This window comes from Typopeltis vanoorti, chromosome 9 (assembly GCF_054136105.1).
Source record: "Typopeltis vanoorti isolate ZY-2024b chromosome 9, IOZ_Tvanoo_1.0, whole genome shotgun sequence".
Lineage (NCBI taxonomy): Eukaryota > Metazoa > Arthropoda > Arachnida > Uropygi > Thelyphonidae > Typopeltis > Typopeltis vanoorti.
Window position 1 is genome coordinate 91,049,236 of NC_143557.1, and position 19,332 is coordinate 91,068,567.

At 33.9% G+C, this 19,332-nt stretch overlaps 1 protein-coding gene across 1 annotated transcript in view; it reads right to left on the reverse strand.

Annotated features, from left to right (window-relative positions):
• The window catches only part of RanBPM (Ran-binding protein M), a 267,873-nt gene that overhangs the window by 91,658 nt on the left and 156,883 nt on the right, over window positions 1-19,332 (reverse strand). The window contains exon 8 of the mRNA XM_090397780.1: window positions 12,980-13,624. Within this exon, the coding sequence (XP_090253906.1) occupies window positions 12,980-13,624 (645 nt within the window). The remainder of the gene's footprint in view (window positions 1-12,979; window positions 13,625-19,332) is intronic.

Sequence of the window (19,332 nt, forward strand, 5' to 3'; positions counted from 1 at the left end):
GTTTACACATATGGAAGGGAGACCTGGATATTCAAGAAGAGAGTAAGGCAACAGATAATGGCCTTTGAAATATAGTGCTACAGGAGAGCTCTAAAAATCCCATGGACAGATCATGTGACAAATACAGATGTCCTACAGAGAATGAGAACACAGAGATCTTTATTACAGGAAATGATTCAGAGAAAGATGAAATTGATGCAACATGTACTGAGAGGTTCAGCAGGACAGAGGATACTAACAGTTTTAGAAGAAAAAATTATGGGAAAAGGATCAAGAGATAAAAAACAAAGGACATGGCTTGAAGATATAAGATCATGGACAGAATCACATGGCTATGCAGAAACAAAAAGGAAAGCCACCAACAGAGAGAGAACTGGAAGAACATGGTACTGCATGAAGAAGATGTGACGTGACATGTAATTATCTGCCTGTGTACGTAGACTGAATACATGAGTGACCCCATCTGGTCGCGAAGAAGGTTACAGCCCCCTTCTATTCCCTCTTCAACAGTAAAAATGATTTGGGTAGATGATGTTGAGGAATTGTAAAAAGATAGAAAGAGCTTGTGGGCCATGTGGCAAAGGCATTGTCTGGATACCTAAGCCTTTTTGGGCTCGAGGGGGGGGGGGAGGTTTGAATTAAGTGCCAACATTTCAAAAGATTCCATGTATAAGTTAGTGTGTAGGGGGGGTGAAAATAGGGAGCTCATTGCAACACCTTCAATTTGTTTAGAGCTGGTTACTTCAGCTAAAATATCCTGATTTAAGGCACTGCTTAAAAAGCATTGCAAATATTGGGGGAAGGGGATATGCTAAAAGCATTTAATGTTACTGAAAAGAGATGACACAAAGTTTACTAAGTGATCATTTTCCCTCTAATAGAAGGTTCTGTAAAATGGTTTTAAAAGTGTGTGTGGAGTTTTTAATGCAAGACAATGTTTTGCCAATATATTTATTGAGTTCAGATGTCAAATGTTTAACAAGTTTATAGGCAAGGTAATTTATGATATCAATGATGGGAGTATAGTGGGGCTCCAGACTTATGGATCTTAGATAGCCTATATAGTCTCGGTGAGCGTGTGAGTGCGTGTGTGTGGGGGGGGGGGGGTATTTAATATGGACAAAGTTTTCATTGGCCAGCTTGTAATATTGTCTGAAAGACTTATGGTTTTATTTCTTATCAATGTTGTGGGATCCTTTGCTATTGGAATGTATGTAATATCCACAAGTAATTTTTTTTCTTGTTGTAGTCATCTGTATTAAGGATCACCATAACATTTCTTTTGTCTGCTTTTACTATAACTATGTTATTGTTCAGTTTTAGATTTCTCAAGGCTGTCTTTTCTTCCTTGGATATGATGCATTTTGGAAAGCATGTGCATTTTTTTAGCAAAGGCTGAGGCTTCTAACCTAATTATGTCGGCTTTGTCTGGCAGTACTCTTTTGATGGTAAATTCTATGTTTGCCATATCAGTGCATATGGGATTTTTTTTTTTTCCAGTGTTATTGAAAAACTGAAGCCTTTGTTTAAAATCTTTGTTTCACTGGCTGAAAGTTGCTTAACACTTTTCTTTGTTGCAAGCATGTTGAACTTCCTGATTTAATTTATTTTATTTCTGTTAAATATTTTCTGTTCATTACTGGCTGAGATCTGTTCTATGAATGCAAATATCAGGCCTGAACTGCTTGGAAAGTTTAGGGTGAAGGTTATAACATCTTGGGTTGAGAATACTAAGAATCCTGTGGATGTTTTGTATTTGTTCCTTAAGTAGAGACTGACATTTGTATAGAGAATCTATACAAATGTCAGCCAGTGTCAACTGAGAGCTCAAAAGGAGAAAATGTTTTGTTTAATCCCAACCTACGTAGAGATTAGACTAATTATCATGACAGAATTTAAAGTAAGTCTATTAAGGAATATGGCTCATTTTGTATATATCTTGCTAAGAAACTTTCATGTTTTTGCTGGCAGCTTTTCCCATAAAGACATACTTCTATATTCAGATTTTCATAGTTGCAATGATTTATGTTGAAATTTCTAAAATAAACTAAGCAGAGACAAGAACAAATAACCAATTTAATAAGTAAATTAAGTATTTTCCTGTCTCTACATAGTTAAAAGTGATTCACGTTGAAATTTCTGGAATAAACGATTCCAGAAATTTCACCATGAATCACTATTACTACAGAATTCTGAATATGGAAGTAAAGCATTTTGAAAGTTCGTAGTAAGAAAGTAAGCATGGGTTGAAAGAATACATGGAAAAATTTAAGAAAGCTAAATAAAATTCATGGGAAGGCTTTGGTAAGAATATAGAGGATATCAGGACAGTGGCAAAATTTCTAGAGGCTATTGAAAAAACTTGAAATGGAGTACTGTCAAAGGAAACAGAGATGATAAAGGTAACATGAAAACTGAAGATATTCTAGATGTCTAGATAATAACAGACAGATTACTAAATGAAACAAGAAATGACAATACAGTGGTAGAAAACATTCAAGAAGAATGCAACCAAGCATTTATATCAGTATTTGAAGTGGGGGGGCACCAAAATTAAATGTGAGAATGCAGCTAGAACAGTAGAAATAAAGGGTATAAAAGGTTTATAGTGGCAGCACTCATTAATTCAGGCCTGATTGGAAGGCAACACTATCAAAGACTAACTTCATTCTAAATTCATTTCAATCAGATCTGAAGTAATGCATCAAATAATTAAACATCAAGCCCTCAGCAGGCCTAAGGGAAATCTGTGAAACATTATTTCAAGTTAAAAATAAACAAAAGCTAATTCATTATTCCATACAGACACCAAAAAAGCTAGGTACCATACCAGTACTTACATACTGCTTACCAATTAATATGCCAGACAAAATTTTATGAGACAAATTATTCTCTGCAGTGAAAACTGAGCATATTGTTACAATTTTTCATTTCATTAATATAAATGCTATAAAAATATGAATATATCAGTATCGGTGAGCAATGAAAATTTTAATTCTGAGAATCATTTTTCATACTCACATAATGTTTCATGCCCAGTTCATCTTGAATGTAAATAAAACACAATTTAAGTGAAAAGCAGACAGTATTCAAGCTGTTGTGAAAATATAAGACTAACAAGAAAAATTAAAGCTAACAAACACACTCCAGGAATGTTCAGTCAAACAGCCATCACAATGCATTACTAGTAGCCTAAAGATAGTAACAAAAATAAAAGGGCAAATTACCAAGAAAACAACAAAGAATGGAACAATGAAGAAAAAATAAACCCTCATATAAAATTGATGAATACTAGAATATAAACTTTCTCTGAATTTAAACCAGCCTTTCTTCTGACCACTGTACCTACCTTCAGTAAAACGGTTTCTGAGCTTAGGAAAATGCACTGAAAACTTTAATAATAAATTTAGTTTAATCCTTCATCCAAGTGTAAGCAAACAAAGTTTGCGCCTGAAGTATCTTCAGGACTGAGGCAACTCGTGGTAAAGGTGGACCAAGTTCTCATCACTCCTTGTCTTAGTATCTCCCATAATGCAAAGCACATTTCCTTGCAGACATGAATAATGCTTTGCATTAAAGGAAGGGCCACTACCCAGATTGGTTTCGACCTTTATTGAGGTCTCGTCAGTGGGAGCCAAACCCAGAAGTGGTGATACTAAGGCAGAAGCAACAGAGAAGTCATATTTACCTATACAAGTTGCCAAAAGGTGTACCACCTTATAATTAAATTACTCTGGATTTCGAGAAAGATGTTGGAAGTTTATTTTCCACTTGGTTAGACTATAATAAATTTAGTTTAATCCTTTATCCAAGTGTAAGCAAACAAAGTTTGCGCCTGAAGTATCTTCAGGACTGAGGTAACTCGTGGTAAAGGTGGACCAAGCTCTTATCACTCCTTGTCTCAGTATCTCCCATAATGCAAAGCACATTTCCTTGCGGACATGTATAATACAATGCATTAAAGGAAGGGCCACTACCAACAACAAAACACTGCTCCAAACTTCCAGTATTGAAAGCTTGGAGCAATGTTTTGTTGTTATCAATGAAACTTTCTCCTGCAAAATGAAATCAATTGACACCAATCTAGAACAGATCCACAAATCAGAATCTTGACAAAAAAAAAAAAAAAAAAAAAAAAAAAAAAAAAAATCACCCACCACTAATACAAACCAGCTCTGTAGCTGGTGTATGACAATCAAGGCCGAAACAAAAAACAATGCCATTATCCTAAACTTACACACTGAAAGTTATGAAACATTGAAGAACAACATCACCAAACTAACCAAAAAAATCCAGTTTCAGTTCCAGGAAAATCACTAACTGCCACTGCTTCAGGCACATGAACAATAAAAGGGATAACATGAACTTCCTGCAACTGGTGAAAGTAACCTGTGACACTCCAGCAAGCTTATGGGAACTAAAGGCAGCTGTGTACAACCTCAATTACTTCTTCCCAATTGCACACATAAACCCAAGGCATTGTCTTTGCCAACGACTGGAAGAAAAACGACAAAGCAGCAATGAAACATGGAAAATCAACTACAAAAGAAGAATACTAGTGCGGGAATCAAGCACTATTCACTTGGTATGTATGACCCACTTGGTCATACATACCCACAGAGACTTCTAGATCCACTTCCCAAATATATGTGGTCTTCAACTCTCAATAGTATCCACTTACAGTTCTTGACAGTAACTCAAATTTCAGCCCTCCAAACACTATCCAGCACAACTTTCTAATTACATGCTCTTTTACTCTTTTTTTTTTTTGGCTCAAGGGTAGTATTTGTGCAAACATTCGCTTTGACATGCCAGCAGAGAGCATTCAACTCAGAATCTCTAAACTATAATCTACTCTGGCTAAAAATCTCCCTGCTTCACTCTTTCAAATTCTTGGAGATCATCCCAGATGGGATGATCTCCAAGATTTTTAGCCTTATTCCATTAGTTAGATTATTGCTATCAGCTTTCCAACCTAAGTATATGTACTAAATGCATCACTGAAGTAATCCCCTTTGGTAGATGCTAAATTCCCATCTCCTAAGTAAGCCTTGGTTCTCCAAAAGTTGTGCCAAGGCTGTACAATGAAATAAGCATAGTGAAACTGGCTATTATCAAGAACTCCACCTTCACTCACTGCCTTCCAAAAGAGATAAAAGCAGTTGGCCATGCCTGCCCAACACTACAACTATTGCACCCAGCTGGTTGTACTGTATCTTCACAAAAAACTACTGGCATCATACTTTTCCTCACATGCATGCATAGATAATTTTGGTAAATATCCCCTACCCCAGCACTTCCCAAACTGTGGAGCGAGGCCCCCTTGGAGGCCGTAGGTTTTGTTGAGAGGGGGGGGGCATGAAAAAAATTAAAATCGTTTAAGACTAAGTCGTTTTTTTTTTATCTTAAAAGAAACGTATTTAATTTTTATTATTTATTATTTCGTTTTTGTTATTTTTTTTTATATTTTAATGGAAAAAATCACACATTGGTGCGGGTTCACAAATTTTGCTTCCTGCGTATTTTGGCGCGTAATGAATATTAGTAAATATATGCTTATTCATATAAGTTTCATTTCAAAGCAGCAATCTAAGAATTGCAGTTTCAAATATTTCACCTGATATTGGTGTAGCAGTATTGAAACACATCCATCACATTAAATTGTTATTAAACTTCTTTTATGTTTTTAATTCTTTCTTTATTACTAATCGTTTTACGTTTCATGAGCTTGTACTGCAAATTTACAAAACAATATATCTATCTATATAAAAATATGAGATAATGTGCCATGTCAAATGTGTATGTAAGATGCTAAAAATATATTATTTGCATTTGATTTTTGCAATATTCACTGTGTATGTTTTGTATTGAATATAAATACAATAAATATTATAATAATATATGTCTATATTACGATTTTTTTTTTTGAGGGGGCCGTGAAATATTTTAATTTTTCCAAAGGGAGCCCTGACATCCAGAAGTTTGGGAAGCACTGCCCAAAACTGCCCTACTCCAACCATTGCAAACACCCAACACCTCCTCTGATCTTCCATCAGAAAAATCCTGTCCAAATTCCCCGATCCTTATACCATTCTTCAACCGTCCTGAAGATTTGCACTCCAGATGACTCCTGTTGTATGTAACCTCTTATGCTCTCTTACTCCACTGGCATCTACCCTACACAATGGAAAAACACTGTCCAGTCCATTCCCAAGAAGGGTGATAAATCTTTATCAACTTACCACCCAATCTCTATAGTTTTGCCAATCAGTATACCACATTCTCCTTTTCACTTGACAAACCTTGCACTACACAAACTACCACAACTGATTGAGTAAAACTTTAAATTTTCATCTCCAAACCATTCTTCAATGGAGCACAGTTAACCTGGTCAATTTTTATGCCTGAAACACAGTTTTGCCTTGTTACCCACAAAAAAGAACCATACTCCATACCTTTGACAACCATCTAAATTTCTATTGAAGATGAGATTTCTCTCGTTTACATCAAGCCTCTCTAAGCATAAACACATTACAACCACTGCCTCCTAATCCAAAAGATGGGAATTTCTCTTTTGCTCAAGGAATTACTTTATCTCTGAACAGCTATTAATCCTGTCCAAATCACACATCTGCCCATACATGAAGTCCTCCTCACGTACTTGAGATGGTGCCCTCCAAGAGACCTAGAAATATTTGACGCAATACAAAAGAGAGCAATCAGGATGATTAATAATTCATTTCTTACCAAATCACTCCAACCATTCTCACATGGCATTAATATTTACTACATGCATCTTCTAAGAATATTTCCATGACAAATGCTCATAACTCACCTGAATAATTCCCTCTTTCCTTTCTCTCTACTAAATGCAGCTGCCACCTAACATCTCTTCACAGTTCAACTCCATACTCAGAAAACAAGTTTTTCTTCCTCCTCCATTCCTGCTGCTACTGCTATACTATGGAAAAGCCTCCCCTCCCATGCATTTCCCAAAGAATACAATACACAGGATTTTAAATCTAATACAAACAAGCTCCTAATATGAACAAGTTCCTCCTTTCTCAAATCTCTTCGCATACATTGTACTAACATACTATAGGTTGACCAATTAACCTCTCATGTAGAGGTCCAACAAACTCCATTCATTCTGCAAAATTTTCTCAAAACTATCTCTGGTCTCTAGTCTTATTTTATCAAATGTTTTATTTCTAACCAGCTCATGGATTTATAAGTTAATACTAGTTTGAACATCGTCTTTCTTTCTTGTATATAGCTGATTCAGTGTTTTGACTAATTTCTCTCTTATTCCATATCAATTTATTAGATGCCTCCCCACTACACCAGCTCTACTTATTCTGTTGTCTATATTTAATTTTCGATATTGTATCTTCACTAAAAAACTGTGCATAACTAGCTAAAGTTTATAGGTTCTTCATTTAGGATGCAGCCAATGTTTATCAATGCTTCTGCTCACCCCCCCCCACCCATAATAGTTTTTTCAGTGTGGCTGTAACAGCACTTCACAAGCTTGGAATGCAGCCATCTGTTATTTTCAATATGCTAAAAATACTCAGGATCAGTAGGATGTTTGTGTATTGAACTATTAACCATTATAACAATACAGAAGATGTATCTAACTGCCAAAGAACAGGTCAACCACACTGCATTAGGACAACAGCTTGTGAGGGCTGTGAAGGCATGCCTGTGCTGCAATCTGTGAGAACAAAGAAAGTGATATGCAAGAGATGAACATTGCAGAGAACAATGTCACGTGCATTAAGTGATGACCTGGAGGTGAAAGTCTATTGTTGGTCTACTGGACACTTCCTCACATCACAACTTATGCAACATACATAGGTGATAAAATCAAAGGCACTTTTCCAACAGTAAGCGAACAACAGACACAGATCCTCTTCACAGATGAGATTTTCACCACTGAAGAGTCATTTAACTGCCAAAGAACAGTTAAAAAGGTATTCGAAGCACCCAAGCCATATGGTGGTGGAGTGTATCAGGAGTATCCAAGTTGCATTTCTGCAAGAAAGGGGTCAAAGCCTCTGCCCTTTTGTTTCACAGTAGACAGTAGACCTTCAAACACACAAACAGTGGTTGGAGGCAAATGTGCCTAACCACATATCACCATCTGAAAGTCCCAATCTAAATCCGGCGGATTTCATATTGTGGTTGGAACTTGAGAGAGTAGCCTGCAAGAAACAATACTCCACCATTGTCACCCCAAAGGTGGATTTGGAGCGAGCAGTGGCAGCATTTCCACCGAATGTTCTGCATACCACCATCGATATGTGGTCTCGCAGACTTCGGGCATGCATGAAGGCAAAAAGGGGGGAGGGGGTTCGAACACTGAGTGTGGCTACATGCATGTTACACATGTGGTTTGTGTGTACTGAAAGCTGTAAATGATTTACTAATAGATTAAAGGTTTGTGCGTTGCTCAAGTTGTAACAGTATTTATGGCTAGACTAGGTATAATATCTTATAGTTATTACTTAGAAATACCCATTTTAATTTTATTTGTTTTTCAGTAACAATAATTATTTCAACATAATAAATCTCCAATTTTTCTACCAGTTCCACTTCTTTTTCATTGATATGTCTCATGCTGATGGAAATTATTTTCAATTCTACTTATGTTGAGTATTCCACCAGCTTACTTTTTAATCTTCATTCTGGTCTTCCAATGAAAATAACAGAGATCTTATTTTATGAGATGGGACTCTAATCAGCATGACATTTCAGAATGCAATTTGGTTGGCAAGTCCCAAATTGCCAGGCACTAGCAGAACAAATTGGATTGAGCCTAAACAGGGATTACTGAGACCAAATTTTTATCATGCAATGTTTAATCAAAAAATGAAGGAAATACAAGGATGTTCATGTAAGCTCTGCTGATCTCAAAAAAAGCAATCTGATAAGGTATATATATACAGAGGTAGGAACTATTCGAAAAACACTAGATTGTGAAATGGAATAACATGCAGAGCATACATAGATTAAGTTACAAACTGGCAGTTGGAATTAGATAGTACAGGATATCTACTGCAAATATTTAATACTTGAGTTAAATGAAACATCTCTAAAAAAGTTGATATGAATATCAGCAATAAGGTAGAAGAGGGATAAAACAATAAGCAAGCTAAGGAATAATCTGACCTCAATTGGGAAATTCTTCAAGCTATTTCAAGCTTGAAATAGCTTGAAAAATCTACTTACCTCTATCTTATCATGAAACCTCAATTCTTGAGCTAGGCTTCATTTTTGAAAATGACAAGGAGCGTATGGTTGGAAGATACAGAAAATGCTAAAAACACAGAGGCTGTTGGTACAATGCATATGTATGTTGAAACTGTGAGTTTCAACATACATATGCATTGTACAATGTACAATGTACAAATGCATTGTACAACAGCCAATCTATGAGTATGTGTGTGTGTGTATGTGCATATGTGATATGAACAACAGCTGAGCAGCTTCCTGATGCAGGAAACTTCTCAGCTATTTTAACATAAGTTTGCATGCTACAAAGTATCGCATCTTGAAGTAACGTGATACTTTTGTATCATGCCTTAAGTTAAAACATTACTTCAAGAATGTGTTGATTCTTGAAGAATGTATGATAGGAGTGTGCTAATGTGACCTCATCCTTAAATATTATCTGAGTTTTTTTTTTTTTTTTTTGGTCTTTCTTCAAACCACTTAAAATGCACCCAATAAAATAACATAAGCCGGATTCATCCCTGGCAATAAATGGTCATTTCCAAATGTACCACAAAAATTTTGAATTATTTGATGTAATTGTTATCACTTAACATTAAAAGAGCAAAACCAAACTTTTTTTTTTATTAGGCCTGGTTTTATTTCTTAATAACAACTGAGTTTTTCACTCCTTATATATATATATTTATGCACATACGAGGGTGGTCTGAAAAGTTCTCGGCCTAACAATAAAAAAAACGAATTTATAATTTCCAAATTATTTTTATTTTTCAACATAATCTTCCTTAAGACTAATACATTTATTCGAGCAATGCTCCAGCATCATTATCCCGTCCCTGTAGTAGTTCTCAGTAGAATGATTTTCCCAACAATTCATAGTGCAGATTCCTTAATTTTCCTATTGCCAAAACACCTTTGTGGGCAGGTGCATTGTCTTGATAAAAGATGATTCTTTTCTTCTGCAAACCTGGTCTTTTCTCACGAAATTTTTCATCTAGTCAGGTTAAAGGATCGGAACAATATTCCCCAGTTATTGTTTTACCCTTTTCAAGATAATAGATGTTTCAAGATGTTTTACCCTTTAGCATCCCAAAACACCGATGCCATGCCCTTTCCTGCTGATGGAACTGACTGTCTTCTTCTTTGGTGTTGAACAACCAGCTTCTGTCCACTTTTTTGCCTGCTGTTTGGATTATGGTGTGTAATGGTGAATCCAAGTCTCATCCATAGTAATAAATTGATGCACAACATCAGTTTTATTCTTGTTAACATGCTCCAATCACAGTTCAGATATTTTCATGCGAGTGTGTTTTTGACCTGCCGTGAAGCGAGCGCGGTACCCATCTTGAGCAGAGCTTTTTCATATACAATTCAAAATATTCATACAAAATATATCCTACACATTCTTTTCAAATGCCTATAGTCTCAGCAATTTCATGTACTTTGACTCGTCGGTCATCCAATACCATATCGTGCACTTGATCAATGATTTCTGGTGTTGTTACACTTTTTGGAAGTCCTTCACATGGATCATCTTCACGGCTGGTACGGCCATGTTTAGACTCAGCAGTCCATTTCTTAATTGTAGAAAACAAAGGAGAAGAGTGCCCATAAACTATTCTGAACTTTGAATGAATTTCTTTTGTGGTTAAACCTTCTTTTACAAAGAATTTTATAACTGCACAATACTCAATTTTATCCATTTCAAGGGACACAGACAACACTTTTGCTTCAGACAGCTGTATAAAACAAACTACTTGATAGAATGACTTGTGCAATGTTAAATGGATGCTTATGACAGATGTATCAACACTTCGAGAAAAAAAAAATCGTGCCAATATTGTTGCCATCTATGGTCAAGGCCAAGAACTTTTCGGACCACCCTCTTACACACTTTTTCAGCTAACAATCTACAATATCAGCCGATTTCAGATATGTAGTTTTTTAACTAATTTAATAAATACAGAGCTCTTGCAATTTTGTTAACAACACAGTGAGCAAATTCATTTACATATCCAATCAAGCATGGAAGAATGTGTGCAAATGTACATTCAAGGCTTATACTAAATATGGTCTATATGATCTATTCTTTCATTCTGAAAACTCTCAGATCACCTGCTAGCCTAGAATTAAATATTACAGCATGTCAGACTAGTAAAATTTTAAGTTATAAGAATAATTTAATTTCTAAAATCCTCCTTTAATCCAATAGTCATGTCAAATGTTTCACACATGATCACAAGTATGATGATGTAATAGCTTCCACATCATTTGTAAGCCAGTTATGGCATGAGTCTTTCTGATTTCTAACCATTTCTTAGCTGAACGAATCACTCTGGAAAATGCTTCAATACTACTACTACTACCGATAAGGTTTCTGATGAACTGACCCAATTTATCAATATTAAAAAAAAAAAATTGCTGACAAGAATATATGATTACTCAAATACTGGACGGCAGCAATAAAGGCAGATAAAGATTACTTCTGTTCAACAAATGTTTGTTTGAATTACAGGAATATACTATGCATGACTCTTGTATGTTTTACATAAAACTAGAGAATTAACTTAACACTGCTTAGGCTTTAGAACAATTTTATATTCATTTCCCACATTCAATGTAACAACATTTAGTCTAAAATAAATCTATTTTCCAATCCTGTAATTTTGAAAGAATGACCTTGTGCTTTGTTGTTTATTACTAGTAAAGTCATAATGGCTAAACATTTTAACATCACTGGTGGTCATGGTTCTGTAATATGTTTGAGAGAATGCAACCCTTATATGGCTTGCATTATGATAAGAGAATGTTGTGACCCAAATGTGGTGGTTTTAGTTCTTCTCTTAAATGAATACCATTAAGAAGTATTTGATCAAGACAGATAAACATTAAAATATATTTTAGATGAATGCATATATTTACATAAAAAATATAAATCATTATGCATTTCAAAAATAAAAATTTTCATAAGAGTTATGAAAACTCTTAATACTTCTTTATAATTGTAAAAAATTTCTTCAAAGTTCTTTAATTCATTTCAGAAATATTTATGTTTTTAAAATCGGAATTGTTTTGTTAGAAAATCTTATTACTTGTTACTTCAAAAATTATTATACAGAGTGGCCCATAAGTTATGAAGGGGTTTAAAATGTAACTTTTTTTAATAATTAATTTTTTTCAATTTATTTATTTCTTTTTCGGGTATTCTAAGGAACATTTGGGAAATTAATCATGAAAAACTCACAACCCAAAATCATGCAATTTTATTTTGAAAAGCAGGCACATTTTTGATGAGCAAATAATTGCATGAAGATCTGAAATTAATTGGCCATCATGTTCTCTTGATCTGACAGCTCCAGACTTCTCCCTATGTGGATTACCTAAAGGAAAAGGTGTATGTGAACAAGTCCCAGACAATCCAACAGCTGAAGAGAACATTCATGCAGAAATTAGGGCACTAAAGCCAGCATGGAACATAGCATAGAAAAGGCCTGTCTTTATAAAGCCAAAAATGGAAAGCATTAATGTGATGTGGTTTTTCATAACTAATAAAAAAACATTCAGGTTCTGCATTTCATTATAACAAAAAAAGAATCCCTTTGTGACTTTATTGGCTACCCTGTATTAAAAATAATAGATACAAATTCAGATTACATATTTAATCCTAATCTCTTTTAGAAATATCTCTAGGTGTCATTGTATGTAATATTAATTTCTAATTAATACCAAATTATATACATACCCATTTCATTTTCTGTTCTTTCAAAGTCACCATCATGGCTCCCACCATTCTGGTAACTTTCATCAGCTGCAATGATGCCATTTGTTGCAAAAGTAATTGTTCTAGCATGGTCAACGTTATCACCTGAAGAGTCCATATTTTCCATTTCTATATCTGCATCAGGATGTAGATAATCCGTTTGCTCTAGTTCCGAATTACCATTTATAATTTCTCCATTTAGTGCACTATTTGTTGCATTTAGTTCTTCCACTGATGAGAGATTTAAATTTTCATTGTTATTTACACTATTCTCAACACTTACAGACAAAGGTAAAGGCTTGGGAGTAATAATTTGAGTTGCAGTAGTGTGTGGACTACGACTTCTTGTAGGCGAGACATTAGACAATACTACTACACTAGAAACTGGTGGAGTCCTCTGGATATACTGGGTGGGGTAATTAGGACTCATACTAGGGGAGCTGCTTGGGGATTTTGGACTTTTAGAAGGACGGACTTCACTGTCAGTACCATTTACCATCTCAATAAACTGACGGCACTTTAACATAAACAATAAATCTTGATTTCTTTCTAAAAGTCCTGGATAAATCTTCTGTGTGGTTTCTATTGCTTCACCCATTCGACCTGCTAAAACTAATTTTTGTATCCCTAGAGGAAAGGGAAAAATACATATATAACAAATGATTTCATATTCCAGTTCTCACTGTTTACTGATAAGTTATATTTGCATGATTTAATGCTAAATACATCCCAAACTTGTGCTACTCATCTCCAAAATAAGAATAAATAATAGCATTTACCTTATACATAATAACACTATTATGTGCTACTACCATCATTATATCACAGTATTTAAAATAAAATAAGTTAAATGGAAAATTGTTTTCAATTTAAATAAGTTTGTGTGTAATATTCCTGTTAGTCCAATAAATGTAGTACAAGGGAGGTCTGGAAAGTTCTGATAAACATCTAGAACAAAAATGATATTAAAGCAACTATAAAATAACCACAAGAAAAAACCTACAAGGATATAAAAATATAAGTCACCTTCATAACTCTAATAGAAAGTTCTTTCTTGTGGTTATTATCATGCTTTAATATCATTTTTGTTCCAGGTGTATATCAGAACCTTTCAGACCCCCCCCCCCCCCGCCACAAGTATAACATCTGCTAAATTATACATTAATAACAATAAACCCACAGAAAAACTCAAATACCAATTTAAAAAAATTATAATATCAGAATTTGCAATCATGCCCCATGAAAATTATACAATTACAAAGTTAAAAAGAGAACAGAAAAACTTCCTTCACTGTTTACCAGAAACCGACACATACTGGCCAATATATACACATAAACATCTACCACCACCCAACACAAAAACTAGGCATCATTAATATTCTAAAAATCAGGGCTTTGAAGATCTGCTCCAATGAACATGCACTGAATGACGAATTTAAAGTTATCAGCAATACTTTTCTAAAAAATGGTTACAGCCAAAACACTATTAACAAAATGCTCTACAAGACCTCAATAAAAAAACAAAGATAAACCAGAATACAACAAAACTATAACCATTCCTTACATTAAAGGGACATCAGATAAAATAAACAGAATACCACAAAAATGCAACCTCAAAGCCATTTTTAAACCTCCTGCAAAATTAAAAAGCTTACTCAACTCACCCAAAGACCCACTCCCTCCGCTGACTCGCCCTGGAGTATACCGTATTTATTGCACCTGTAATATACCATATATAGGGGAAACAGGATGCACAATTCCTATCAGACAAAAGGAACATAAATGACACATTAAATATAATAACTATGGTGAAGCTGGCCTTTCTGATCATGCTCTGAACACTTTACATAGAACTGACTGGAAAAGCACCAGTTGTTTACATTACATCAAAAAATTGTATGAATGCAAATTTAAGGAAGCCTGTGAGATTCTTATCAACCACCCCAATCTGAACAATAATGATGGTCTAAAAATACCAAGCATATGGAAGCCACATATTCTATCCACTGAACCTTTCTCTCTAAGAGTTAACTATAAACAGGACTGTAGATAATCCAGAATCCTAAATCTAAAATAACAATTGTAATGTTAAAAATAGGACATTATTGTTACTGTAAGAAAACTATAATGATATAGAGTTTCTAAACTCTTGATGTAGTTCCTAAATAATTAACTTATAATTTTATGTTTTTTTTTCACTAGAGGTCATGCCAGTAGAATAACTGGTGATCAAATCATTGTTTTTTTTAGCTTACTGTGCGAAATATAACTCAGTTTGTCCTTTATATACTCCAGATGATGACCTTCATATGAAGGTCTAAACGTCGGGAAATTAAAAGCGTTATAACACGGTTGTAAAGTCCATAATTTCTAAAATGAATGCTGATCACCGTGCAACACTAAAAGAAAAGAACAGAAAAACATTTAAAAAATGAAAAAGCATGCGTTAGAAATCTGAGATGTCATAAGCATGAGGAGAGCTTAACCTCCATACCATTAAAGTCCAAAACAAAATAAATACGAATAAATTAACATGTAGAAAAACTGATGACATTTTTTGCACTTTAGAACTCTTTCATCAGATTCATATTTTTTCAAAGAATTAACTCAATGCAAAGAATCAAATTTAAATCTAAAATTAGAATCCAATAATAATAGCCTTCCTTTCTTAGATGTTGCCACATTTAGACATGTCGCAATTTGAAGCATCTGATTATAAAAAAAAATAAATAAATAAAAAAAAAAGGTAAAACACAGGAAGATACATTTAATAGATGTATCTTCCTGTGTTTTAGGAATGTTCCAGTGAAGATCATTTATATAATATAACAGTAACAGCTGCATGTTAAATCCACTTTCTTGTCTCATGGTTATAACTCAAATCTTGTTTATATAATAATGAACCACCATGGCATCCATTCTTGTTCTCCTTGAAGACATTTTTAGGGTTTCTGTTCCTTATATCAAAGGTTCGTCAGGAAAAAAAAAGCTATCTAGGCTCATTGTACACTGTAAACTTACAGACCTTCTTCCATCTAGTTAATGAGTCAGTCAAAATATCAACTTTGCCTCTATTCCATCCAAGAATGTTTTTATGTGACTTCTACCCATGAAGCTTGTTAACCTATAGTACATTTGCACAATGGGTGGGAATGGGTTAGTATAATTTTATTCGTTTTATATAATTTCTTTGCATTTTTTTAAATTTTTTACATAACCCAGAAGCCTTACTCTAGAGCAAACATGAAACTTTCTCAAGCCACTTTAGGCCTCCAACAAGCAGGGCAGTAGTCTCACAATAAGCAATGCAATTCCTATCTAAAAATGCTCACGAACATCCATTCCCATAGAAATATTTGAACCGACAGTCCTTTGTTTGGTAAGCAAATAAAGTTACTCAACAGTATACAAATTCATTACTACTATGGTCATTCATATCATGGGTAGATAAGTCTGTGACAGCAGGATTACATTTGTTTGTACAAGTCAAACAAATCAGGTCTAGTAGATTAAGCTATATCTTCTAGATACACGGTTAACTGGGAAAGAACTGAAGTGTTATATAAAAGCTCCCCCTTTTTTTAAAAAAAAATCAGAAACATTGTATACAGTTGTGAGCTGATTCATCAACTGAATTTAAATAAGAATAACTACTTCAAACTGTCCTATTTTTGGGAAGTAGCTAAATGTATCACTACTGTAGAGAGAGAGAGAGAGTGTGTGTGTTCTGCTACAACTCAGTTTTCTTGCTTTGGACTAATGGCATACAGATCAAGTTCTCTTCATGGTTGTAATGTTATAAAAGTAAAGTTGTAATGTTAACCTTATAAAAGTTATAAAGTTAACATTGATAATAGTCATGAGATTTAACCAAATATTCTGGAATAATAAACTGTTATATTTAAGTCTGTCATCATACCAACTTATGCAAATAAACAAAACAGTACTATACAGAATAAATATGAATGGCACTAAACTTGAAGCTATTATACCTATATAATAATCCCCACAATTTTACCATAATAAATGACAAAACAGTTATTGCTCTTCAATTTCAGCAAACACATTAAATAGAAGTGATTCAAAGTTTTACATGACTTTCTATTGTGAAGTAATATATAGCTGGAGGCTGTTTTTCTTGTGAATTCTGGTACATTGCAAATTGTCATAGGATGAAGAAAAATGCTAACCTAGGAGAGGTAAAAATATTTATGGGTGGGGAAATAAACCAGTTATAAATTAGTAATCATATGAATGAGTGATTTGGATAATGATTGTATCAGTCTACAATAAACTCTACTCCAATTCAAACTGACAGTAAATGAATGATGAAGAGAACAGAATACATTCCATAAAAAAACATGAAAGGAATTCAATGTGAACTTTTGTTTAGAAGGTGGGGGGAGGGGAGGTTTAGCTCTCATTCAATTCCTTGCATGTTTCATATAGAAATGTGTATTCCATTCATTTAGTGTCATTTCGAATTGGAGTATATGGAACATCATGCATTTCAAAGATATAGGCTCTATTTTGGCACACCAAAATAGGGCCTAAATCTGTGAAATACATGAAAATCAACCCCCCCCTCCATATGGTTTATACTGAAGTAAATGTTTGGGCAATTCTTTCTATTTGCATTATTTTAACCTATCCTATCCAACTGTGTTTATATTTATTTTCTCTAATACTGATCCTTGGTTTAATTCTTTCATTATTTCTTCTATGAAAAAATAGGCTATATTTTACTTTTTTTTTTTTTTTTAATAATAATAAATAAATTTTCAACTGCTCTTTAATCTTTGCTCATCCTTATGTTTTAATGTCTAAATTTCACTTCCATATAGTACTGGCATAGGAAGTGTATTATAAACTTTTATAATACACTTTTCTAGTCTGTCTTTGTACCAGGTGATTTAAGCAGAGAATTTACTACACTTATTTTTATATATTTTGTAATTTTCATGTGTATGTCCCTTTCATCTTCATATGAAATTATGCAGTCTAAATAAAATAATTAACTTATTCCAACATCCTAGATATTCATGACCTTTTTTGTCATCATTGCTATTTCTTTTATGTTTAAGTATAAACATAAAAGCCTCCTCATACTGCTTTATGTTTTATACATAAAGCAGTATGAGGAGATGAAATTCATCTACCACTTAAAAATATTAGCAAACGTCAACATCACAGCAGGATTCAAGCACATGGCCTGGGGTAAGAAAGTGGATATGCTACTGTTCAGCTATCTAGATCAGCAGTGGCATAACAGCACAAACAAGGTTTATATCAGATCAGAAAATAAGTGCAGAAACTTGACTTTAACCATCCCATTCTGGACAGTTAGTATTCAAATGTCAAGAGTTGATGCATAACCAACAATGACAATAGAACTTTAAATTACTTGTCATATTTTATCAGTTTATTAATGAAACCTGATGCCACCATTTCAAACTTCTATTTGTTTTTGATTATATATATATTTCCCTCTATGTTTTGATAAATGATATAGTAAAATAAGCAAACAATGAGGAATATTACATAAACCTGTAATTATATATCAATTTACAATTATTGGAGATAATAATAGCATCTTTCAACTTCACTCACACACAAAATTTGTGCAAGCATTCATGTATAAAAAGGTAGGAGAAGATGGGCAAGGAAGAAAATAAAAAAAGAGCAGCCAAATCAGAAATACCTATAAACATGTGCATCGTGTTGCTCAGAAATAGTAGAGAGAGAGGTCTGCAAGATTACAGTCTTAATCTTGTAACAAGAATCAAATACAACAGAATATGCAAAAATTCAGTTTTTACTAGTCAGTAATAGAGTTTAGGTCCCACTGAAACTATTATTGACAAGAGTGCAGAAATGAAAGATAAATGAAAGCAGAAAAACTTAAAATTGAAATGAAACCAACAATTGAAATGAAAATGGAAACAAAAAAAAAAAAAGTTGATAAATTTGATACTGTTTCCACCAGCTACCGAAAAGACTGTAATGGAACAGTACATAGCAGGTCATGAACTGGATAAGGCATTAGATAAATGATATAAGAGATTTATGTATGAAGATGCAAATTGTGAGATGGCAGAGGAGGATCTGTGCTGATAAAGTGTACAAAAAATTAGCAGTTGCATACAAAGGAGCAATGCTAATATTAAGGTGAAAGAAAGAATAAGTTCTGGTTACAAGCTCTGTTTTGTTTTTTCCAATTAAATGATCTCTGCACTTATCAATATGCTCTAATGTAGCATTATCAACCTCTTTCAAGCTTACATCAACAAATCAGAAAAGAAAATGCAAAAGGATGAATATTCTTTAAACAGTAA